General features: G+C 53.3%; 1 protein-coding gene and 1 long non-coding RNA gene across 5 annotated transcripts; one reads left to right on the top strand and one right to left on the bottom strand.

Annotated features, from left to right (window-relative positions):
* Positions 1–2,922: 2,922 nt before the first annotated feature.
* LOC118671271 (transcription initiation factor TFIID subunit 4-like) lies at positions 2,923–7,223 on the bottom strand. 4 transcript variants are annotated; one of them, XR_004972704.1, is made up of 4 exons: positions 6,942–7,223; positions 6,801–6,858; positions 4,226–5,985; positions 2,923–3,358 (listed from the first exon to the last, which is right to left on the bottom strand). XR_004972704.1 is itself a non-coding variant. In XM_036339271.1 (3 exons), the coding sequence occupies exons 1-3, from the start codon at positions 6,957–6,959 to the stop codon at positions 5,466–5,468; spliced, it is 600 nt and encodes a 199-aa protein (XP_036195164.1). In that variant the 5' UTR covers positions 6,960–7,223; the 3' UTR covers positions 4,883–5,465. The 4 variants fall into 4 exon arrangements, 2 of the variants coding, with proteins under 2 accessions (XP_036195164.1, XP_036195163.1); XR_004972705.1 differs by having other exon boundaries at positions 6,797–7,223; XM_036339271.1 differs by lacking the exon at positions 2,923–3,358 and having other exon boundaries at positions 4,883–5,985; positions 6,797–6,858.
* On the top strand, positions 5,245–13,270 carry LOC118671274. Its single transcript, XR_004972709.1, has 4 exons — positions 5,245–5,383; positions 7,525–7,649; positions 9,732–9,857; positions 12,276–13,270. It is a non-coding gene; the product is annotated as an uncharacterized LOC118671274 (long non-coding RNA).
* Positions 13,271–25,475: the final 12,205 nt, after the last annotated feature.

Below are 25,475 nucleotides of genomic sequence, written 5' to 3'. Positions count from 1 at the left end.
ATTTAAAGAAAAGTTGACTGCATTAGGACCCTTCCACTCTGGCAACAATTCCTCTTGACTGGAATCAACACATGTTTGGGGGATGGGTTCGCTTTTCCTGCTGCAAGGCCTATGATGATTCATTCTGTGTCAGCTTGGCCAGGCAATAGTACCCTATTCAGTCAAACACAGATATAGGTGTTGCGGTGATGGTATTTAAGATCGATAGTCCTTTGACTTTAAGGAGATTGTCCTGGATGATTTGGATGGGCCTCATCTAATCCGTTGAAAATCCTCAGAGTCAGCACGGAGAAAGAAGAAGTTCCACGGTGGACCACAGCCACAGCTCCTACCTGAGAGTTCCAGCCTGCCACCTGCCTAATAGATTTTGGACTCATCTAGCCAGCCCCCCCACAATTATGTAGTTCCTTGTAATAACTCAAGAATGTCTAGCTAGCCCAAACCGGTTTGGCTCAGTGGATAGAGGGTCAGCCTATGGATTCAAGGGTCCCAGGTTCGATTCTGGTCAAGGGCATGTACCTTGGTTGTGGGCATATCCCCAGTAGGGAGTGTGCAGGAGGCAGCTGATCAATGTTTCTCTCTCACTGATGTTTCTAACACTCTATCCCTCTCCCTTCCTCTCTGTAAAATATCAATAAAATATATTTTTTTAAAAAAAGAATGTCGCCGAAACCGGTTTGGCTCAGTGGATAGAGCGTCGGCCTGCGGACTGAAAGGTCCCGGGTTCGATTCCGGTCAAGGGCATGTACCTGGGTTGTGGGCACATCCCCAGTAGGAGATGTGCAGGAGGCAGCTGATCGATGTTTCTCTCTCATCGATGTTTCTAGCTCTCTATCTCTCTCCCTTCCTCTCTGTAATAAATCAATAAAATATATATTTAAAAAAAAAAAAAGAATGTCTATCTACATCTAAAACTAACCTGTATATTAAAAAGTATATATAAAACTCACACACATCACCTACTGATTCTGTTTCTCTGGGGGAGTGCTGACTGACATAGGGCCTGTGCCAGCATCACTATCTGAGGGCTTATTTTCAAAAAAGAGGAGTGGGAACAGGCAGTAAAGTCTCCCACTCCCAAATCACCAGTTTCCAGGGAACCCCACTTAAGGCCACGCCTTGTCCTAGGCACCTGTGGTGTGTGTGGCATTCATTAACCTGGAATTGACGTTAAAGACAATCCCAGGACGTAAGAAAGCTATTCAGGACCACAGCTCTTGGGGCTGGTCCTCTGTGCTGCCCACGGCCGTGTTAATAACCACAGATGGTGGTAAATCACACTGTGTAATGTTGTCAATGGGTGACAGGAATGGTAGCTACAGAGTGTGGCCAGCCTGCGTGGGCGGGCACAGACTGATCCAAAGAAGACTTTTGCTGAGAAGCCTCCCCCTTGAGGAAATGGACAAATGTTGGTGTGGGGGGTGGGATTTGGGGGTCCTTGTAGGTTGGATGCAGAAGCCCAGTCCCCTACCAGTCCCTCAAGCGTGAGGTGGCCAGACCAAGCCCCGAAAGGGGTCAGAAGCAGAGGATGGATAGACCGGCCAGTCGGAGCCAGGAGGGATGCCTCCCTGGAGTCAGGAATATTGAACTGAAAATGAGAACAGTCAGTACTCAGCATGCGGAGATGACTCTTCTTGCTTTCTGGTGGTGACTTGGCAAAAATCAGCGTAGGAAGCCACGGCGGCGCTGCTGTGACTGCTGCGTCGGTTTCGCAGCTGGGTTTTTATTTGGGCCCGTGCTGGGCCCCGGTGAGAGGAGAGTCATTACTGAGCCAGCTCGGTGGGTTAAAACCCAGCCCCCTCAGGGGAAGGTGCCAGCCCAGCGCAGGCCGGGAGCAGCAGCAGTTTTAAAGAAGAGGAATGTAGGCAGGCTGAGGTGGATGAGGGTGGCTTGGGTTAGCAAATAATACCCCAGACCATCTTAGACCACAAAATAGGGCTCACCCTGGAAAGCTACAAAATTAGAACTTCAAACATGAGCTAGCTACAAATTAAGACTCTTTTATTTACCTTCCTCGCCCTCGGGGAGCCACATCTCTCTGCCCAGGTTGCTACCGCAAGGAGACTAAATAGAATTAGCTATTAGGCCATGTTTGGGTTGGGCCTATTGAGACTCACACCCGCTGTCTCAAATGAAAGAACAGGGCCCTTTTCAAAGGATTTGTTTTTTTCCACATCTTTATGATCCAAGTTTCCAGACCCTAGGAAGGGGTGAAGGAGACAGCTGGGGACTTCAGCTTAGGAGACCAATGGTGGAGTGTCTGTAACCTCCATCCAGCTCAGGGACCACCCCAGTGAATCCCGAGAGCTGTCCCCCTCCCCCCAAATTAAACCACAGGTTGGGGGAATGGAGAGCAGGAGAGCAGGCTCGCTCAAGGCCACCTGACCAGTAACTGGCAAAACTAGCCACAGCCCCTTCTGCTTCCCTTGTTTTCCTCCAGACCAGCCCTCTCACCACCATACGACCCCGCTCCGGCCCCTGAGCCCACCCCCCGCATGCTCACCCGGGCCTAAGCCCTGGGCACATGCTTCTCCTCCACCCCTGGCTATGTTCCTTCCCTCAAGCGATGTGCAAGATGATCACCAGGAGATACCGTTTTCCACCTCACCTGCGGCAGGGACACAGTCATGGTCTGAGGTGTTAGGTTCAGGAGTCAAAAGTCTCCAAGTTAAAACTCGACGTGCACATGCCTTGGTGTCCCAGCCTTCATTGTACAGGTGAGGAAACTGACTCCAGGAGAGAGGGGGCCACGGAAGGCCCCATGGCAAGGTCACGGCGGAACTCAAGCAATCCCAGGACCTCCCTGTAGCACTCCTTTCTCAGCCTTTCGCCTGCATGCTCTTATTTCTCTTATTTCAGTCACCCGGACGAGTATAAAAATGCTGATTCATTCATATTTTAAAGGAGGGATTACCAATATAGAGATTAATAAAGAAAAAGAGCAATAGGTTTCAACTTCACTTATTTTTTTCCAACTTCATCTTTACTGGATAGTCACTCTGTAATTAACTGCATGCTTCATGCAGCAAGTTGTCATTCTGAGTTGGGTTTGTGTTGTGCGAAGACATTTGCACCCTCTGAGCATCCCAGGGGCCAGGCATTGTGCCTAGGACAAATGGAACCACTGCGCCCTGTTGTCCCTCCCAGTCAACCTAAGGTTTTGAAGGATTTGCATCTTCATTGCTGTCTGCCTGGAGGGCTGTCTCTCAGTCCCTCCCCCTACTGCCCAGGCAGATCCCGTCTTGCTGATGGATGCTGAGTCAAGGCATGCTGCTCTGGGTGCCTCACCGCAGGCAGCTGGGAACTCAGGTCTCCAGCCTCCTCAGTAAGTCATCTCCAGGTGATAGAAACAGTGACCCTGTAGGGAAAAGGCACCAGCCTAGACATTGCGGTTTTAGTCCTCATTCAGCCTCTATCCTAACCCACCTTTCTTCACAACTCAGCTCAGCCACCACCTGCTCTGTGTATGTGATTCTTCCCCGCACAGGGCTGGTCCCTCCTGCACTCTGTACAGAACAGTCACAGTTCTTATCACATTGTTTCTAATTACTGGCAGACCTGCTTGTCTCTTCGTCCTATTTCTGGCCCTCGAGGGAAGAGAATGGTCTTGACCATTTCATCTTTCTAGCTCTAGCACATGGCGGGTACTCCATCTACACTAATAAAAGGATAATATGCTAATTAGACCCATAGACCGGACATCTTCTGGACATCCTTCCGGACAAAGCCAAAGCGGCTGCGAGGGCCAAGGAGGGCAGGCGGCCGGCAGTGGCAGCAGCGGGCCTAAGCCGTCAGTAGGACATCCCCTGAGGGCTCCCAGACTGTGAGAGGGGGCCGGGACCCGCCCCCCCCCCACCTCCAGTGCACAAATTTTCATGCACCAGGCCTCTAGTATACAAATAAGTAATTATGGAATCACACCAAAGTGAGAGGGCCAGGCTGGCTGATCTTGAAGGTGGCTTCCTTACTTAAGAGTCTGTGATAACCTCAATCTCACTTGCAGCATCGGGCCCTACTGCCTGAGAGGCACAGAGAAGTGACAGTCCCAGGATCTCTAAATCCTCAAACCACGCGTGTCCCAACCTAGTGGTCCCTGGAGATGGTGCTTCTCCAACAGGTAAGAAGACGGGGTGGTTCTCCCAGGGACTGGGGACGGAGGCAAAGCATCTCTAGAGGGGTCTGGGTGGCTGAGGAGGCAAGGACTAACACCCCTATTTTCCCTCACCAATAAGTCCGATTACAGCACACACAGGTGGACGGTGATCCATCTTCTCAGCTGGCCTCGGTTCCGCCTCTGGGTTCTCCTGACCGAAGAAAGCCTGGGCCAGGCGGAGGTCTGCAATCTACCACAGGAGCCGCAGCTGGCCGCGTTCTCGCTGGACTGTTGGGGGGCAGGGCCGGCATCTAGGCAAAGCTACGTGTGATGTGGACTTTTAAGCAGAGGGTCCTCCTCGGTGTGGTTTCAAACACTGTCATTGTGTGTTTGGATAACGTCTACATTAGCCCTCCATGAAGACTGAGAATGAAGGGATGTCTAAATATAACCATGGGACACAGTTTGAGAACTGCCTGTGGGTCGCATGGAAGAACCTCACCTAGAGGTATAAGATAGCAGGAAAATCAAATCCACCACCCATCCTGCTGTCCCAGCCCCGAGCGCTACCCAGGTAGAGAAGGGAGGGAAAACCCCCAGCTGTAGAGGTCAAACCGGGCTCCGGACACGTCTGCCCCTTCCAGGTGCCAGAAGGGAAAACACCACAGGGTGGGGTTGGAGCGCTGCGGGGAGGCCTGTCCCCCTGGAGCTGCCAGGCTGCCAGTGTTGGGGAAGGCTGCGCAGGTGGTTTGTGGAGCCGGTGGGCGAGCGCCTTATAACACTCCGGGCCTGTGGAGACAGCTTTTATTAGAAACCTTCCATTTCTCTGGCATGTCCCTGCGCTAGCCAAACCACTGCTGGCAAACAGCCTGGCTGTCCTTAGCCCCAGGGGGATGTGGTTTCATTCCAGGCGGGCGGGGGATGGGAGTGTGGACAAAGGGCACTGGGCTGGGCGGACAGAAACGTGCGCTCCAGGCCCGGCGGTGCTGTAACTTACAGTGGGACCTTGACCTTGAACCAGTCAGCCCCCTCTCCCTCCCCCTCCCTCTGCGCCAAGGTTCCTTCATCAGGAAAACGCACAGGTGCCTCCTAGGTGCTCTGCACCCTCCTCCCCCAGAGGCTGCCCTCCCATGGCTCCTCCATTGGCTCCTCCCCGGGCTGGGGTCGGAGCGCTAGCCGAGCGCAGGGGAACCGCTCTCGGACCCCGGCCGGTGGTTTGGGCCGCCTCCCCTGCTTCGGGCCCAGGTGGTGAACTCTCAGTTGAGCAAGTGTCCGGAGCTGGAAAAGGAGGTCAGTGGGAGGCCGTGCACCCCGACTGCGAGCCAGACGCGGACCCTCGGGTCAGGGACGAGGCGGACCCGCGGCCACTGGGTCACGGGCGTGGCAGGGACGCGGAGCTCCGAGTCCCGGGCGCGGCGGGACGCGGGTGTGGCGGGCGCCGCAGGGACCTGGGCGCCGGTCCCGGTCGCGGGGCTCCCCTGGCCCGCCCCGCCGCGGCCCGGCGCAGCCCCGCGGGGTGTCGCGTGTCCCGGACGCGGCGCCGGCAGACGCGGAGCGGGGCCGCTGCCCGCGGGACGCCGGTCCGCGCCACGTGCCCCTCGTCCTTCCTGGACGTGACCGGACCAGGAAGCCGGGGACGCCCGGCGGCCGAGGCCCCCAGAGGCCGGGATTCCGCGCGCGGCCCGGGGCGGGGCGGCCATGGCAACCCGCGTGGGCCCGGAGCGGACGCGTGCGAGGCGCTTCTTTCTCCACATTTCGCGGCTGGGCCCCCGCTCCCGCCCCCGCCGTCTGAATAGCTGTTCTGTCCCCGCGGACGCCGCGTCGGCTGCTGATTGTTTAGTCCCAGACCGGCTGGCTCTGTTGACTTTCCAGATGCCTCTTTGGGACAGATCCTGGGGGAGGAGGGAGAAGTCTGTTTGTAGGAAAAGCCAGGCACAAATAACCTCTTTCCTTAGCAGCCCCTGCTCTCTGTCCTTGTAGCCTTTAATTCTGCCCGCGCGGGCGAGGTGGCAGGGACAATGGCCCCATTTTACAGATGGCAAAACGGAGGGGTGTAGTCAGTTGGCCAAAAGCACATCGAGAGATATAACTAACAACAATAAGAGAAATCTGTGCTTGCTTTGGTAGCACATATACTAACAAATAAAAAAATAATAATAATAGCCCTTGCTGGTTTGGCTCAGTGGATGCAGCCGTGGGCAAACTACCGCCCGCTTGAAATGAATAAAACTAAAAAAAAAAAAAAAAAAAGATCATACCCTTTTATGTAATGATGTTTGCTTTGAATTTATATTAGTTCACACACACTCCATCCATGCTTTTGTTCCGGCCCTCCGGTCCAGTTTAAGAACCCATTGTGGCCCTCCAGTCAAAATGTTTGCCCACCCCTGGAGAGTGTCCTCAGCCTGGGGACTGAAGGTTCCCGGTTCCACTCTGATCAAGGGCACATGCCCAAGTTGTGGGCTCAATCCCCTAGGGGGCGTGCAGGAGGCAGCCAGTCAGTGATTCTCTCTCATCATTGATGCTTCCATCTCTCTCTCTCCTTCTCCCTTTCCTCTCTGAAATCAATAAAAATATATTAAGCAAACAACAACCAAAAAAGGTTATTAAGTAAGTATGAAGGTATGCCTTTGCCTGACCCCTTTCTCCTCGCACATTCTTAATGATGACCAAAAGCAAGAAGAGAAAAGCAAGTGGGCTTACCCACCCTTCCCAAGGCGCTCTGCACCACCTGGCGCCATGAGGAGCCGCCTCCGCCTCCGAGGCTGGGGGGAGCAAAAAGATTTTTGTTGGGAAGCTGCGTTTGAATTTGATCTCTGCCCCTCCCGTGCTGCCCCTGGCCAGTCACCTTTTTGAACCTTGTCATTCTTCTGGTTCCCTGGCCTGTGGATATATCAGCAACAACGGCTCCCTTTTTACAGATGACAAATACCAACGAAGTGAACTGACTTGGCCAAGAGCTCACCACAAAACACGAGGTGCTACACGCAAGACCGTTCCCTCATGGGTTCATTGGAAATAAGAGCCCTGGCCGGTTTTGCTCAGTGGATAGAGCGTTGGCCTGCAGACCAAAGGGTCCCAGGTTCGATTCCGGTCAAGGGCACATGCCGGGGTTGTGGGCTCGATCCCCCGACATGCAGGAGGCAGCCGATCAATGATTCTCTCTCATCATTGATGTTTCTCTCTCTCCCTCTCCCTATCTCTCTCTGAAATCAATAAAAATATATATATATATTTTTAAAGTTTACATCTTTCAGAAAGAAAAGAATAGTCATGCCTGTTTCATGGGACTGTGGGAAGCTCCGCTGGAAGAGAAGGGAAGACGGGTTGGGAGCTGGGGCCTGACGGGGTGGCAGCAGTGACGCCGATGCCGGGCGCAGGGCTGTGAGAAGTGTTCTTTCCTTGGGCATTTGCATCTGGCTCATAAACAGGGCTGGGCATAGGCACCAGACACACAAGATGAATGAGATACGGCCTTCGCCGGGAGGAACTGACACTGGAGGCAGGGAACACCGAGTCCTGGGATTGCCACACACCTCCAGGCCGTTTTCGTCAGGTATGCGGCCCTGCTGCTCCCTCCCCTCCCTGTGCACTGGGTGTTGATTTGTCTTGCTCTGCTTGGTTTTAACATCTCTGGCATCCTCCGGCATCTCCCCTAAGGGAAACAGTCACAGCTCAGGACCTGCCACCCTTCACCCAGCTTGGGTGACACGCCTACGGGAGAGGTTTATTGGGTGACTCTCCGTCCCCTTCTCCTGGGGGTCCCTGGGTCACCCTCTGCGATTCTCCCCAAAGAAACCAGGAATGGTCCTATGTGGGGCGTTTGGTGTTCGACCTTGAACCTGAAAAATGCTCTAAACGTTTAAAATTTATTTTCTCAAATAAATGTACATTTATTATGTAGATGGTTAACTTGTACATACATGCATATACATGTTATCCATCTACATGTACATGCACATGCATGGGGTACAAAATTCAAAAGGTATAAAAGAGAACACAGAAAGGCAAGTCTCTGCCCTCATGTGCCCCCAGGCCTCCAGCTTCCCTTCCCACCTTCCCAGAGGTAACCACTCTACCGGCTTGTGTCTCCTCTCGGACATCAAAGCTTCTTTTGTAGGAACTTTTAAAAAGTGATGTTTGTCCAGTCGTGGTCTGCAGACCGCCTGGGTCAGGATCACCAGTGTCTGCTCCTCAGGGGCTGCCTGAAGGCTGGCGAGCGCAGCTTTGAAGAATTGACAGCTCTCGCCCTGTGGTTGGAAAGCTATTTCCATTCGTTCCTATTTCTAGATGAGGAGACTGAGGCCAGGCCCGGCCGAATAATGCCAGGTCTAGAAACAGACTTTTCAACACTTTCCGCTGCACCAGGATTTTGCAGACTGTGTGTGTCCTTAGAAACAAATCCATTTTTGAAATGAAATCGCCCCCGTAAACACACGTGGAATAAAATCAGAGCCCCTCCTCCTGCAGAAGCAGGGAGGGCGGTGCTGGGGGGTGGGGGGTGGGGGTGGGGGCTAGGAACTCAGGGAGCCAACTTGGGGCGGAAAGACTGGAGTCTCATCTTAGGCGACATCCTAAGGGAACAGGAGCCTGGTATTCAAATGGCCAAGTCCAAGGTGGGAGGAGGGACCCAGAGGTTCCTGCTCAGCTCTCTGGATGTGAGCCCTGGGTCACCACCCCCACCTCCACCTCACCCCCTGCCTCACCCACACCCCCACCCCCACCTCACCCCGTGCCTCGTAAAGCCAGGTCTCCTCGAATCCCACGGAGGGCTGTGGTACAGAGAAAGCTGCTTGGAGCCCTGTGCCCCCAGGAAGAGAGGTGGCCTCCTTTGAGCATCCATGTCTTGTCAATCCACGAGCAGTTATGGAGACCTCGGGCAGTCACTGCCCAGCGCAATAAACTCCAAGCAGTTTTAAAGTAGTCCCTTCCTCCCATGGCGCTCATTATAGCTGGAGAGAGAAGATATAAAAAGAACAGATAGGCCCTAGCCAGTTTAGCTCCGTGGCTAGAGCATCGGCCTGTGGACTGAAGGGTCCCAGGTTCGATTCCAACCAATATATTAAAAAAAAAAGAAGAAGAAGAAGAACAGATGGGACATTAGGCAGGTAAAGGCAGGTAAAGGCAGGTAGGTTATCTCCGGATGCCTGGGGCGGAGAAGGCGGGGGGTGGAGGGCCAGGGAAGGCAGAAAGACGCTGCAGGAGACATACCTTCCAGGGACGCTGGGCCACTGCCCCTGGAGGTGTGGTTCAGGCAAAGTGGGACCTGAACCCTACCCCCAGCTTAATTCGACTGACTGGCTTGAGGGACTCGAGTTAGAGTTTAGGAAGATCTCCGCAGCAAAAACCTCCATCCCCTCTCCATAAATCTTCTTTTGTTTAAATATATTTTTATTGATTTCAGAGAGGAAGGGAGAAGGAGAGAGAGAGAGAAACATCAATGATGAGAGAGAATCATTAATCGGCTGCTTCCTGCACACCTCCCACTGGGGACTGAGCCTGCAACCTGGCCATGCGCCCTGACCAGGAATCGAACCATGATCTCCTGGTTCATAGGTTGACACTCAGTCACTGAGCCCCACCAGCTGGGTGAGTGGCTCCCTCTTAGTAGACTCCCTCTCCTCCGATTCCTCCCTAGGACGGAGAGGGGTACTCATGGTGGCCAGCAGCTTCACTATTGTGGACAACAGTGGGAGCCAGCACGTGGTGCGATGTCACCGTGCCACGAGCAGTCATCAAAGCGTCATTAGAAACCTCACCGAAGGTACGGGCACCCAGTTGAGCCAGCTCCTACGGGAAGAGGGAAGACGGGCCTTGGAGAGGGACTGACATAGAGTTTGGGCGGAGCAGGTGGCAGGTGCGGTCCCCTGCTCCCTGCATGTGCTCGGTCACCACAGACACTGAACCAGGGACCAGGCAGGGAGGAGGCGGTCATGCATGTTGGGAGCGTCAGACCTCAGTGCCCCAACCTCAGTGCCCTTAACCTGCCCTTGGCTCTGCAGATGAGTCAGCGAGTTCCAGCCCCTGGGGTTCATTGCAACACTTCCCCTGGGTCCGACAGAGGATCTTGCACGGCATTAAGAAACACCCATAGGAGGGCAGGAGGCTCCAAAAGCCTACAGCCTGGGGCAAGGGTCGCACAGAGCCATCCAAGCTTGCAGCTCTGTGTGGAGAGCCCCAGCCTGGGAAACAGCTGGTGCTGGGAACTTGGGGGGCGCTGGGTCCCCATCCTGAGCTGAAAATCAGCACCTCAGTACAAGCAACTGAAGAAAAAACAGTTTCAAGGCAGCAAATCCTCACAGAAAATTGATTCAGGTGTGGCTTGCTTTAAGTCACTACTTATAAGAAAACCAAATATTTACTGAGGATAAAAAGGGGGGAGTCATTCTCATTTTAAAAATATTTTTTTAGAGAGAGAGGAAGAAACATAAATGTGAGCGGGAAGCATCGATCAGCTGCCTCCTCCTGGGGCTCGAGCCCACAACACGGGCATGTGCCCTGACCGAGAGTCGAACCAGCAACCTTTCGGTGCACAGGACGATGGCCAACCAACGGAGCTACGCCAGCCAGGGCAACCATTCCCGGTTTTAAAGAAGGCTGCTCCCGGGGTGCGCTGTGCATACGTGAGCGCCCCTCGTCAACTGCAAACATAGCCTTGATGGATATCAGCTTCCACATAATTATCACGACATGGGGCACGTCCCGTTCTCAGAGGACACGAGGAAGTGCCCATAATGACCCCGTCCTGCAGATGAGAAAGCAGAGGCCTGGGGTGGGTGAGGCGCGCAGCTCAGCCCGGCCTCGGATCTGAAGCTTTTCCCTGCACAGCACGCTGTCCCCGTGGGGTCCCCGCAACAGCTCCGGGAGGTTGATGCAGAGCAAGAGCCTGGCCTGGGCTGTGGCTGAGAAAACAGGCGCCGCGAGGGCCTCTAACAGCTTCCCGGACTCGGGAACCCAGGTTTGGGAGTCGTGCTAGGTTTACCACTCATGGGCTCTGCTTGGCATGTACTGGACCTCTATGGGCCTCGGTTTCCTCATCTATAAAGTGGGCATAATATGGGGAGCTGTGAGGGTGCACTGAAGTGATGCATATTGTTGCATTGAGCAGTGCCTGGCACATGGCTGCTAATATTTGCCTTTCGTTCTTGTTATTTTTACGGTATCTCACACACCTCATGCGATATATCCAGAGCCATGTGGAGGGAGCTTCTCCTCTGGGGTCAGGCAAGATGCCCCCCCCCCCCCACTTTAGCTCAGCCTTTCCCTCCCCTCACCACCCTCACCCCTGCCAGGTCACAATGGGCTGGTTCTCTCTCCCAACCCCCAGGAGCCTCCCTGCCACCACCTGACCCCACCTCGCAGCTGCCAGCTGCCTTGGCCAAGGATGAATGGCATCCCCATGGCCCCGCTGGCGTGCGGTCACCCGCCTCTGCCTGTGGCAGGGACCGGAGCCGGGACGTGCCTGGCCAGCGGCCAGTGCTCCTTGGTAGGGTGCCCCGCCACGCCTCTGGCCCCTCTATTCTGGGAGCTGTAATTAGCCGGCCTTCCCCGCCCCCGTTGCTATCTGTGGCAGCACTCATGGTCCGAGGGCCCTGCCCACCCGCTGCCTGGCGGCCTTTTCATCAACAGCTCCCAGGCTGCCCTGTTATCTTGGGCGCCGTGGCTCTGGGGAGGAGGCCCTGCCACCCTGGAGATACAAATGACTCTTCAATCCTGGGGGGAAAGCCGGCCAGATGTGGGCAGCGGCGGGGTGAAACCCTCACCCACGGACCCAGTATAGCAGCCCTCAGAGCCTGACCCTGAGCCTGCTGGGGTGGGCTGGGCTGCAGGATAGAGGAGAGCCTGTCATTACCCCCGCAGCGCCCTGGGGACTGGGTCAGGCAGGGTCACAGTCTCCCCAAAGGCCTCTAGCCCAGCGAGGCGTGCTCAGCCACAGGGCCATGACAAGCATGGAGGGGGGATCAACAGCAGCAACAAAAGTGATGTTTCTAAGATGCAAATGTGACTGCGTCTCTCTCTAGCTCCCAACTTTCCGTGGTTCCCCATGGCCCTTAGGGATGAAGCTCACCAGACCCTCCTCCTCTGCCCTCCCGACACGTCTCTTGCCTCAGGACCTTTGCACAAGCCTTCCCTGTGCCCGGACACAGCTCTCCTCTTTGTCTAACTCCTACTCATCCTGCAGGTCCTGGCGTAGAAGTCACTTCTCGTGGAGCCTTCCCCTGACATCGCCACGCAGACACGCTCTCCCTGGTCCTCCCCTTGGCCTGGGATGAGTGTCCCTCCCAGGGTCACCGGGGGCACCAGGCCCTCGCCTGTGCACCTGTCCGTCTCTCTAGCTGACTATGAACGTTCCAGGACAGGAACTCTGCTCACGTCGTTTCTCCAGCACGCAGCCCAGCCCAGGCCTGACATATGGTAGGTGTTCAAGAGAGATTTGTTGAAAGCACTCGGGAAGGAATAAATGAATGACTGCTCTGCCCCTCCGGGATGAGTGGGTCTCTTGCGGGGGGAGGGTGTTTGCTACTCTGTGCCCTTCATTTCCCCCAAAAAGCCTTGGCTTCAGTGTTCTGTCCCTTTGTCCTCTAACATCAGGTCTGTCGCACTGTCCGTCCATCTGATCTGGAAAATGGGGTCGTTATGGCCCTGAGCCTGCTGGCGGGAGCCCCCCAAGAGCTCTGAGGATGAACTGCAAACAGCAGGGCATCTCTGCGTTGAGAGGGAGGAGAGCACAGGAAAAGGGAGTCCTCAGGCCATGAGTCACTCATGGGCCACCAATCTGTTCCCGAGAGGCAGGGCGGTCAGTGTGCATGCCCAGTGGGCCAGGCAGGTGGTTTGGGCACTTTCTGCTGTGACACCGAGATCCGCTGTGTATTTTGCTGGCTCCAGAGGGGAGACGGCAAAGAATAACCTACAACCACAGCAACGAGGCTGGGGTTCGAGTCCTCCGCCCGTCGTCCCTGTAAATAGTGGAGGGCTTCTGCAACTTTGTCTTTCTGCATCTAGCGTGCACTTCCTAGGTCATTTCTGTCACCCTGTCGTTTCACTTAAATGTATCCCAGAGCACCTGGAGGCTGGGAGAATATGGTCACTACGTCTGTTTCCACCTCCTGAGACCATGAGGCCCACCCCTAGGAATACAGCCATGAAGCCAGGGTCTGAGGCCCAGGCCTTTTAGAGAGGGAACACGAGAGCAGTGGGGGCTCAGCACCCTGCCCCCATGCTCCTGGAGGCCCCATCACGAGGTGGCCAGAGCCAGCCCTGGTGAGGACAACCAATCTAGTGGCAAATATATACAAAGTGCACTCTCTGGACGGGTCACATGATCCAGACATACTCTCATCTCAAGGCCTTTGCACTTGCTGTTCCTCTGCCTGGACGCTGTTCCCCTCGGATTTCTATAAGGCTCACTCCCTCAGCTCTTCACGTAATCGGCCCCCGCTCAGGCAGACCTTCCCTGGTCACCCATTTAAATTGACCTCCCTCACTCCCACCCCATTTCCCTGTGTGGTTTTTCTCCAGAGCACTTACTGCCATCTGACACACTGGGTTCTTCCTCCCCATCCTTCCCTCCCTTACTTTTTCCTTCCATTGTCTGCCTCTTTTCCATAGAATGTACCGGAAGAACCACAGCAATTGTGTTTACAGACGTAACTCTGGCTTACTTCTCTCTTACTCTCTAATAGATTAGCCTACCCCTAGCTGGTGTGGCTCAGTGGATAGAGCATCTGCCTGCAGACTGAAGGGTCCCAGGTTTGATTCCTGCACATGCCCAGGTTGCAGGCTCGATCCCCGGGAGGGGGCATGCAGGAGGCAGTCGATCTCTCATCGTTGATGTTTCTATCTCTCCCTATCCCTTCCTCTCTAAAATCAATAAAATATATATTTAAGCCGAAACCGGTCTGGCTCAGTGGACAGAGCATCGGCCTGCGGACTGAAAGGTCCCAGGTTCGATTCCGGTCAAGGGCATGTACCTGGGTTGCGGGCACATCCCCAGTAGGAGATGTGCAGGAGGCAGCTGATCGATGTTTCTCTCTCATCGATGTTTCTAACTCTCTATCCCTCTCCCTTCCTCTCTGTAAAAAATCAATAAAATATATTTTTAAAATATATATATATATTAAAAAAAAAAAAAATATATATATATATATATATATATATATATATATACACACAAAATAGATTACCCTAAAATTTTAGCAGCTTAAGAAAGATTTTGCACTCGGCTTTGAACAGTGGCTGGAAATAGACGAGGAACCAGGGAGAAGATGCCTCGGAGTGGAAAGGGGGAGAGACAGCCTTCTCCCAGGATGAAAAGAGTGGGGCTTCCACACTGCTCCCAGGAGCTGGTGTCATGATGTTTCCAACATAGAGTAGAAATAAATCAGTCTCTGGGCTGCGTCTTCATGTGAGATACGTTAGGGAAGGATTAACGTGAATCTTTTTATATATACCAGTATATATTTCACTGAAAAAATCCACATTATTAACCGGCACATATTATGGAAAAATTCATATTATTAACCGGTGCACCTGCTAATAGTCGTGCTGGCTAATAAAGCGGATTTTTTAAAAAATATTTACCGGTTAGTAGTGCGGTTTCTTAAAATAAATATTTACCGGTTAATAGTGCGGATTTTTAAATAAATATTTAAAATAAATATTTACCGGTTAATGTGGATTTTTAAATAAATATTTACCGGTTAATAATGCGGATCTCTCTTCCTGGCTTGCAGATGGCCACCTTCTTGTTAAAACAGGAATTTGGGGGGTAAAACAGGACAGGTGTAGGAACTTTTAGAAATCTTGGAAATTAACTGTGGACTGAGAAGCATTTTCTTGACACCAGTGAGCGTGTTGGATGGCTGCTAAGGCCCTCTGCAACACCTGGATGTCCACATGGAGTTCTGGGTCCAGTTTTCGGAGATTGGGTGGCACTGTGGTAATGAGAATCTTCACTGTAGTATCAGAAGGACAGATCTCAACGCCAGTTTCACTGGTCAGCATGGTCCACACCTCAGAAGGATCCTGTGCTGTTAGGCTCTCCACGACTTTGCGCCCTAGGGTAGCATCATTGATGTTTCTATTTCTCTCTCCCTCTCCCTTCTTCTCTGAAATCAGTAAAAAAATATTTTTAAAAAACTGTGGCTGGTGTCTGACGTGAGGGCAGTCTTGCTGGGGACAGTGCTCTGACCGTATGGAGTCTGCACTAATTCCCGTTCGTGTCACACTGCATTGGGGTCCAATCGTAGTGCCAGATCTGCAGACGCCTGCATTGGACTTTATTTGGTTGGTAGCTGGAAGTCATAGAGTTTATGAGAAGATGACTGGCAGGATTAGTACCTGGGATCCTGGCAAAATAATCTGGCAGAGACTGATGTTGGCCAGAATTCCCCAAGTCCCGGGCCCCCTTGGTCACACAATCTTAATTTTGACATGGAATGCTGGTCACCAAAGATGTTTCCTTTCAAAAAATAAAGAGCCGCGATAAAGCAGATGGCATAGATCTGCAGTTGAAGGTGTGTGCGAAACACAGAGTTCATGCTTGTATTATTATGTAGTAATTATTGTATGACTCTTTCCTACGACCAACTGTAAAGCTACTTTTGCCCCACCCTGTACCTGGGTGGGGTTGGAGCCCTCCCGAGGTAGGCCAGCCAAGGAGCTGCAGAAAATGCTCATTCCTGGGAGCAGAAGGCCCGTTGTTTCTTCCCGGTGCACCCTCTGCAGACCCTGAAATGCATGTGAGAGGCTTGGATGCACACCTAGCCAAGCCCTCTCTTCAAAGCACAAGGGGTGTGGCAGCAAGGCCAGGGTACAGCTGCCCCTTGGGGAGCCTCAAGTCCCTTTTCTTAGCCTTCCTGGGCTCTCCAGCTTGCTTCTTCCCAGCAACAGCTAAACACTGGCCAGTGGTATTGCAACGTTTCTTAAAACAAGCACCTGTTATCTTCCAGGGTTCCTGCGGGCCAGGAACCCTCCTGAGTTGCAGTCATCTTAAGGCCTGACAGGGGCTGGAGGGTCTGCATCAAAGCTCGCTTGTTGGTATGGTGTGGGCCTCAGGTCTGCAGGCTGCTGGCTGGGGGTTCAGTTCCGTTTCCTGTGGGCCACCCTACAGGGCTGCCCCCAACATGGCATCTTGCTTCCCCCTAGAGCAGCGGTTCTCAACCTGTGGGTCGCGACCCCGTTGGGGGTCAAACGACCCTTTCACAGAGGTCACCTAAGACCATCCTGCATATCAGATACTTACATTATGATTCATAACAGTAGCAACATTACAGTGATGAAGTAGCAACGAAAATAATTTTCTGGTTGGGGGTCACCACAACATGAGGAACTGTATTAAAGGGTCGCGGCATTAGGCAGGTTGAGAACCACTGCACTAGAGCAAGTGATTTAAAACGGAGGCAGCAGGAGAGTGAGAGAGCACCCAGGGCAGAAGCCGCCGTCCTAGCACCTACATCGGAGATGTACCTTGGCTTCTGCACAATGCCACCCTCACGCAGACCCACACTGGGGAGGGACTGCACGGAGGTGTAGACACCAGGCACAGACACTGAGGCCATCTTGGAGGCTGGCTACCACGACCCCCACACACACCTAGAAGATGCTCCAGCCCTGGCTGGTGTGGCTCAATGGGTTGAGCATCTTCCTGTGCACCAAAAGGTCTCTGATTCGATTCCCAGTCAGGGCACATGCCCAGGTTTTGGGTTTGGTACCCGTTGGGGTGCATGAAGGAGGCAGCTGATGGACATTTCTCTATCACATCGATGTTTCTCTCTCTCTCCCTCTTCCTTCCTCTCTCTAAAATCTATAAAAACATTTTTTTAAAAAAAGAAGATCTCACGAAATAGCTGTGGGAGGAAAGAAGGAATGCTCTCAGCAGAATGTCTGGTGTGGGTTCCAGTGCTCACGAGGAACTAGTAGCCCTGACCACTGCCTCATCCCTGAAGGATCAGAAGCACGGCCAGCTTTCCCCAGCCCCCGTCGTGCCCCACGACGCCCTCTTATAATCCACCTCCGCCTCTTTCCAGCTGTGTGAACTTGGGCAAGTTCCCAAACTCACAGGCCTGCTGTGGGGATGAGAGAGATGAGCGTTTACGTGTCACAATGTTGACACACAAGCCCTCCAAAGCGGTCCCTGTGGGCAGTGCCGTGTGGGTGCTGGTGTAAATGTGTGTGGATGCGTGTTTCTCTGTGTGATTTTCCACGAGCCGAGGCTGAGAGGAGCTGTCCAAGGTCGGTCACGTGGTCCAGACACCCGGCTTATCACTTGGGCCAGAGATGGTCACGTGCTGAGGCCTCGGTCCCCAGACAGGCGGGAGAGACTGATGGGCACTGGGGCTGCGTCCTTTTACTCTGAACAGTAGGTGTTACGCTAATGTTTCTTAAACTTTTTGCAGGGCTGGGAGGGGAGGGGAGCCGGAGTCATGGAACCTTTTGAAAGTTTACATGAAAAATCCAAATGTGTACATAAACACACACACACACACACACACACACACACACACACACACACACACACAAGAAGTACATGTAATAAGCTCAGGACATCCATGACGGACCATCGCTTCCAAATGCTAGCACTGGACTGTGGCTCCTGAAAGGCAATGACTGGGGCTTATGTGTCCCGAACAAATGAGTAAATGCACGCATGAAGGAATGAATTAAAAAAGGATGAAAGAATCACATAACTGCCAAAAAAGCCAGAATCCTGGAATTCTTGCTGGTTAGCAGCACACCTTCTCCACTTGTATAATTGCCTCCCAAAAAACTGGCTGGATTCAAAAGAACTGCATTCAAGTTTTGCCTTAGCCGCCTTACTAACTATATGACCTTGCACTTGTCACCCAGCCTCTCTCAGCCTCATTTGCCTCATCGGGAAATGAATGTGAATTACAGAGAGTGTTTTGCAAGCTACAAAGCCTACTGAAGTGCTCCAAACACGAAGGCCTCTTATTCTGTGCGTGCAGTATCTGGATTGGCAAAAGTAATGGACTCCTCCTACCCACCTGCCCCCCAGGCTCTCCCTCAGCACAGACCTGCCTTACAGACGGACGGACGGACGGACGGACGGACGGGGAGGTTCCGGGTGGGGCAGTGTGGTCAGAGGAAGGTAAGAGCAAGCTGAGCTGCCAGGGCTTTCCTTAGCTAGCCTGTCCACAGTCAGTTGGCCAAGTTACCATACAGCCAAGGCTGGGAAGGCTGGCTCCGGGCTCATTCCAGGCCTAAGGCCACAGCCTACACAAGTGGACTAGACTGAGGAGCCTGCAATCATTCAGGCAGCAAATTGAGCAGCTATTCTAGGTCAAGGCCTGTGCTAGGTGCTGGGGTTACCATGGGAGTAAACCCACTGTGGCCCCTATTCCCTCGGAGCTGACAGTCTGATGGAAAACAGATGTCAGCCACCCAGAAGAAATATAGGGCACTGTGCAGGCACATGTGTCATGGGAGGTTCTGATATGGGGCGGGGGCAGGGGTGGGGGTGGGGGTGGGGGTGGGGGTGAGGGGAAGCACAGGACAAATTCCCTTTAGAAGTGAGGTATGAGCGTAACCCTGAGCTCAGAGAGGCCACGGGTGGAGCGGGAAGCACTGTGGACAGAGCATGTCCCGGTGTCTGACCCAGCACAGAGCAGCGTGAGAAGGAGCGGGCTGTGAGATGCCGTCGGAGAAGTAACCAGGGATACGATACGCGGCAGGCAGAGGCTAACTCGCCCCGTTCTCTCTCGTGTGACATTTGCAAAGACGGCGGAACTGGAGTGGCAGATTTCAAACCTCTGAACAGCTGTTCGGCAGAAGGAGAGGCCTCGTGAGGAACAGGGCGAAGACACAAAATGCAGTCGCTACCGTCAAGCTGCCGCGTTACTGACACCGAGCACGTTGGGGCACGAGGGCCGGATTCTGTTCTTGTTTTAACTGGAAACTTTAATTTTTTAGCTTTTCAGTCCTGTCGGTGCCTGGATTTGCATCACCTCTCCAGGTGACCCTCTGGTTACCCCGATGAAGGACGAGGGAAAGCAGGCTTAGGTATCCAGACCCCCTGGCACCCGTTACCCAGATCGCTGGCCATCCAGAGGGTGAGAGTGAAGTCTGATTCTCCTCAAAGAACGTGCTTTTTGCTGTGAGAACTCAGCCTTCTTGTCTTCTTTGGAACGAAGCCTCCAGGCTTTGTTTTGGTTTTGTTTTTAATATATTTTTATTGATTTCAGAGAGGAAGGGAGAAGGAGAGAGAGAAACAGCAATGATGAGAGAGAATCATTGATCGGCTGCCCCTGCACGTCCCCTACTGGGGATGGAGCCCTCAGCCCAGGCACGTGCCCTGACCGGAACCGAACCAGTGACCTCTTGGTTCACAGGCCGATGCCCAAGCCCCGAGCCACGCAGGCCGGGCCAGGCTCTTATTTAATTCTTTGGACACTCGGGAGCCAAACGAGAGCAAATAGCCCAGCAAGCGGGTTGGAGTCAGAGAGAAAGGACTTGCTGGCCCAGACGCGAGGCTGCGGGCTTGCCTTCTCCATTTCACTTGTGCCTGCAGAAAGGGGGTTGTTCGTTTGCTCATTCTCTTCTCTGTCCCCTCCCCTCTGCCCTGTTACTCCTCATCCCCGCCGCTTGGCGAGGGAGAACAGTGGACAGCTCTGTTCAAACACAAAATTCAACCACGTACATTTTTGAACGTCTAATTGGCTTTCTAGCTGATTCATGAAGCAGGCAGCTTCCCACCTAGCAACTAGAAGGGCACTCCCAGGGCTTGTACAGACGGAGGGTTTACAAGAAGAAGGGTGGGGCAAGGGAGCTTTTAGCACAGTGGTCCTCAACCTTCCTAATGCCGAGACCCTCTCATACAGTTCCTCATGTGGTGGTGACCCCCAACCATAAAATTATTTTCATGGCTACTTCGTAACTGTCATGTTGCTACTGTGATGAATCGTCATGTAAATATCTGACATGCAGGATGTATTTTCATTGTTACAAATTGAACATAATTAAAGCATAGTGATGAATCACAAAAACAATATGTAATTATATGTGTGTTTTCTGATGGTCTTAGGCGACTCCTGCGAAAGGGTCGTTCGACCCCCAAAGGGGTCACGACCCACAGGTTGAGAACCGCTGTTTTAGCAAAAGAAGAGAAAGGATTATCTTCTGGTTGGAACCTCTTTTTCTTGTAGGGAAGAGAAAGGGAAGGGTTTTCGTCCTGCGGATTGCCTCTTCTTTCTGTGGAGGGTGGAGGGGACTCAGGTGACAGATTACCTTCCTGGCGCCTGTCCAGGAAATTCCAGACTGGCTGATGACGATTACATTTCTGGGAAAGGTTGGATGGAACTGCGATTAGGTCCAGTATGAGGTCATTTTGGGGCCTGTGGTTTTCTCTTTAACAGCTATGGCCGCGGAAGTCTGTTGTATGGGACAGGGCTGGGACTGGGGACAGCAGGGAGGGACAGATGCAGGTGAGGTTGTCCCCACTGTCCTGGGTGAGCCCTACAGGGGAAAGCAAGGCTTACAGGGGATGCTCCTTCAGGGGAAAGCAGCACTAAAAGCACCCTGGCTCCAGATGAGTGGGGAACCATCCCTATAAACATATTTTGGATTAAAAAAAAAAATCTGGACATTTCAAAGGCAGGACATGTGATGATCTGATTAAAATTGTAGGTGTGTGAAAAAAAAACACAATGTTGCCGAAACCGGTTTGGCTCAGTGGATAGAGCATCGGACTGCGGACTGAAAGGTCCCAGGTTCGATTCCGGTCAAGGGCATGTACCTGGGTTGCGGGCACATCCCCAGTAGGAGGTGTGCAGGAGGCAGCTGATCGCTCTCTCTCTCATCGATGTTTCTAAACTCTCTATCTCTCTCCCTTTCTCTCTGTAAAAAATCAATAAAATATATTAAAAAAACAAAAACAAAAACAAAACAATGTTGAAAAAAGGGGTGGGGGGAGGAGCTCTGCAACTTCCTAGCTCTGGGATCTTGGACCAATCACATTGCCACCTTGTGCCTCATTATTCTCACCTGTAAAATGGGAGAACTAATCCATCGCAGGATTACTGAGAATGAAGAGAGCGGAGCCTTTTGGAACACTGCCTGGCACTCAGGAGGTGCTCCGTCAGTGTTAGTGACTGCAGTCTAGGAAGGAGACAGACACCTGGAAAGGGATTTGTTCAGCCTTGGCCTCCACACAATGCCTTACACCCAGAGCACCCTACAGCAGACCTTGCAGAACTCCCTAAAAGCGGACCCCACCCCACCCCGTGGCCTTCTCCACTGGGCCTACCCACACCAGCCACCAGGTCACCGAAGGCCCTTTGTCTTCTGCAGACAGAAGTGGAGACTTCAACATCTGGGCTGACTGCCACTTGCTACACAGCACCCTTGGGCAAGCTGCTTTCTCAATGTCCCCAAGCTTCTGCTTTCTCACTTGTAAAAACAGAAACACCAAAACCCACCCACTAGGGTTGTTGTGGGGACTGTGCCGGGCACCCGGTTGGTCCTTCCTCCAGTGGACAGATGTGTGCAGACCTGCCCCTCCCTCTCACCCTTGCCCTGCCCATCACCACCAAGCTGATTGGAGAGCAAGAGCCACCACATTCCTGGGTTCCTGGCCTCCCTGGCTCTAACCCAAACCTTGAACCAGAGTCACACCTTCTGTGAAGACCAGCCGGAGAGCCCCATCCCTGGCTGCCCGAGTCAGGGTTCGGCAGGAACTTCTGTCCCTGTCACAGCTCCCTGCCAGAGTGACTGACCTGAGTCCTAAAGTGACCCCCACAGGAGCAGACATCGGCAGCCTGAGCACTAGGCAAAGGCCTCCGCCTGCTGGGGGCTGGGATGGGGTGGTAGGTGGGATCCCCACCCCATTTCTGTCTCCATCTTTAGGCTTGTGGTTGATCATTCAACTTCCTCACTGGCACAGTGAAAGGGGGATGTGTGAAGATAGATAGATAGGGGTAGGGAGTGGCTAGGGTCAAGCGGCTGACCTGGCTGACCTGTGGCAGGGCCACAATCCAGTCCCAGCCTGGAGGGCAGAGCCCTCCTTGCATAATTAAGCCTGACCTTGTAGCCCTCCCTAATTCCTTCCTAAGTAGCTAATGGGCTGTGGGAGGTGCAGCAAGTGTTGCCAAAACAAGAACCTTTGTATACATGCTAATCTACCCTTGTTTTAATCAGACTATAAAATAAAGCGTCTGCCCTAACTGGTTTGGCTCAGTGGATAGAGCGTCAGCCTAGGGACTGAAGGGTCCCAGGTTCGATTCCGGTTAAGGGCATGTACCTTAGTTGCAGGCACCTCCCCAGTAGGGGGGGTGCAGGAGAAAGCTGATCGATGTTTCTAACTCTATCCCTCTCCCTTCCTCTCTGTAAAAAATCAATAAAATATATTTTTAAAAAATAAAATAAAATAAAGCATCTGCTTGCAGGCTGGGTCTTCTGTGTCCTCATCCAGGCATGGGAGATCCACCGAGCCCCAGCTGTATTCTCTTTGTCTGTCTTCTTTAATCCTTCACCGCCCCTCCTCAGGTTCACCCTTGGCCGTGCTGGCATGGCACAGATAGGATTGTGTCCTGGAAGAACTGGGGGTACTCCCACAGAAGCCTTTCCCCACAGTTTCTGAGGACTTCAGTGTTCCCATCGCTGGAGGCAGAGCTGAGCAGTAAGAACTCACTCACCATGGGTGGCAACAAAGTCATCGGCCCCACCCGTTCCCCACCCGATCAGAAACAAGGTGAAAATGAATGGCTGCTAATTGCATCCAAGCCTCAGCATTTGAATCTAGTTGGGGGGGGGGGGGGAGGATGACCCTGGGCAAGTCATTTGATCTGAATCTCATTTCCCTGTTGTAAAACGGGTCCGGGGAGTGACTCATTAGTGTGAAGATGAAATGGAAAGCAGCAGCAGATTATTTTATTATTATTATTCAACAAATATCCAAGACCTACTGTGTGCAGGGTCTATATGCTAGGGACTAGGAGGACATTAATAAATAAAACACCCCGGCCGGTGTGATGGTTGCACGTCGTCCCATGCACCGAGAAGTTACCGATTCGATGTTCTGCTCTCACAGCCATCTTTCTCTTTCCCTCTCCCTTCCCCTCTTTCTAAAAACCCTTCCTCTCTCTCTCAAAATCAATAAGCCTGGCCAGCATGGCTCAGTGGTTGAGTGTCGACCTATGAACCAGGAGGTCGTGGTTTGATTCCCCGTCAGGACCCATGCCTGGGTTGTGGGCTCAATCCCCAGTGAGGGTGTGCAGGAGGCAGCCAATCAATGATTCTCTCTCACCACTGATATTTCTCTCTCTCTCTCTCTCTCTCTCTCTCTCCTCCCTTCCTCTCTGAAATGAATTAAAAAAAATTAATTTAAAAATCAATTTAAAAATAAATAAATAAAACATGCTCTCCACCCTCGTGTTGCTTACACCCTGGTAGGGGTGACATTGATTGTGAGGGATGGTGTAGGTAACAGTGAAGGCAACCAGCTTGGAAGCCCAGCTGTATCATTTACCAGCGGGGTGACCCTGAGTCACCTCAATTCTCTGTGCCTTCATTCCTCAACAATAAAATGAGCCATACACCCAGGTCATAGGATGTGAGGATTACATGAGTGGAAACATGGGAAAATACCGTATGTATAGCACCTACCATGTGCTCCGGCAGCACACACATGACGAGTGCACTAAAAGGAGCTGTGGGATTACTGGGCAAGAGATGATGTCGAGGCTGAGCGACACCAGCAAATGGGACAGGCACGTTCTGAAGAGGGTGGTCCCCGGGAGAGAGCAGGGTGTACTGGGAGCTGGAGGAAAGGGTGAGGGGTAAAGACAGGGCTCAGAGGAAGTGAACCAGCAAGTGTTTCAGCGGCTGGGACCCTGGAGTTGCTGTCAAGGGTTTGAAGGATCAGGTTGGCAGCTTTAAAGCACTTGTTCCCCTTTGTGTGTGTGGAAACGAGACAGATTAGTAAATCCTATCTTCCCTGAACCCAGAGGAGACGGCAGAAATCCAAGTAGCGCTACTGCCAACCACACCCAAGGACAGATGAAGAGAACGGACCTCATTTTAGTCCATCGGCATAAAGCTGGTGACCATTCTGTAGAGATGCTCCCTAAGACCTTCCCTGAACGCCCAGCCTTTCAAACCCCTCAAAAAGAGGGTCTTGCCTCCAGCGCTACCTTCCAGGGGCACGCCAGCCCCTTCCTCCTTCTCCCCCTCCCCCTCCCCCTCCTCCTCCTCCTCCCCGACCCCTCCCGGCAGGCATGCATCTACTAACTCTAATAGTCCCAGCAGCCTTGCAATCAGGGCTGCAATGGGCAGCGGCAGTTCATCCCCTGAGAACCACCCGCACTTGTCCCCAAGGCCCCCTTTTCTCTTTTTGGTGAGTCAACGCAGACCAGCCTAGAACCATTTCCCAGCCTTCCTTGTCTCGCTGCCCCCAGCTTTAATAACTGTCCTCTAGAGTCACCCAGACTCGCGCTAAGAAATGTTTCCTGCACGAAGTCAAGAACGCACACACGACCGTCTGGCCCTAGGCAGACCCGCTCAGGGCCAGGTACCCTTTCCAGCAACAGAACTATGACACACATGTGCCCTGTTCATGACCGTAGCCCCCGCCCCTGGCACACGGAGATCAGGGCAACCCCCTGCAGACCCTCACTTCCTCTGGTTTCCAGCCCCGTGGCTTCCAGATCGCCTGGGGCCTTTAACTTTGCTGGCTGTCTTCAAGGAGTGGAGCAGGGGAGACGGAGGGAGGACTGACGGTAGAACCGGGCTGGGGGCACCTGCGTGCTCCCCCCTCACACAGCCCCTTTGTGATCCCATGAGTCAGGTGTGCATGGACTTGAACGCAGGCAAAGATTTCTCCTGAGGGTTGAGAACGTTCAGCCACGAGTGCGGCGACCAAGTCCGGCGCCCTGTTCGCAGTACGTTCGCAATAACTATAAGCTTCACCTCTTTCCTCTCGAAACAGGATCTTCGCTCCTCGCCACCGGCTGGGAGGGCAGAAGGCGGGTGTGGGGAGGCGGCTGGGCGCAGACTCTGAGGAAGCAAAGAAGGTGGGTGTTTCGGTTGCAGCAGCCCTGGCCAAGGGCACGCTATTCGGTCCGCAGGCCCCCCTCTCCGTAACCTGCAGCCGGGATGGGGCGCCGTGACTCCGCCCGGGGGCAGAGGGCCGCGCGCTGCGCGCACGTGGGAGAGGAACACGGGAGCTGCGGAGCTGGAGGTGGGGGTGCATCCCGGCACATCTCCGGGATCCCCGCCCTGGGCGGAGTAGCAAGCCCGCAGCCTTGGCACCCCAGGGCACGGGGGCGGGGCTTACGCAGGACCGTGCGTCCACTCCCACGAGGGTGCCCCCACCCACGTCCCTACCCTTCCCCGCGGCACCCAATCCCACCCGAGCGGGCGCTCCCGG

Source organism: Myotis myotis, unplaced genomic scaffold (assembly GCF_014108235.1).
Source record: "Myotis myotis isolate mMyoMyo1 unplaced genomic scaffold, mMyoMyo1.p scaffold_m19_p_17, whole genome shotgun sequence".
NCBI lineage: Eukaryota > Metazoa > Chordata > Mammalia > Chiroptera > Vespertilionidae > Myotis > Myotis myotis.
This window is presented reverse-complemented; position numbering and strand designations above follow the sequence as displayed.

What these genes read in the sequence shown, in the direction of transcription:
- LOC118671271 (XM_036339270.1), bottom strand. Translation starts at nt 6,959, where the DNA reads ATGACAAGGTTCAAAAAGGTGACTGGCCAGGGGCAGCACGGGAGGGGC. An exon ending in TGCAGAGCGCCTTGGGAAGG is followed by an intron (nt 5,986 to 6,800) that starts GTGGGTAAGCCC and finishes CTCCTCCCCCAG; the next exon opens with GATCTGTCCCAAAGAGGCAT.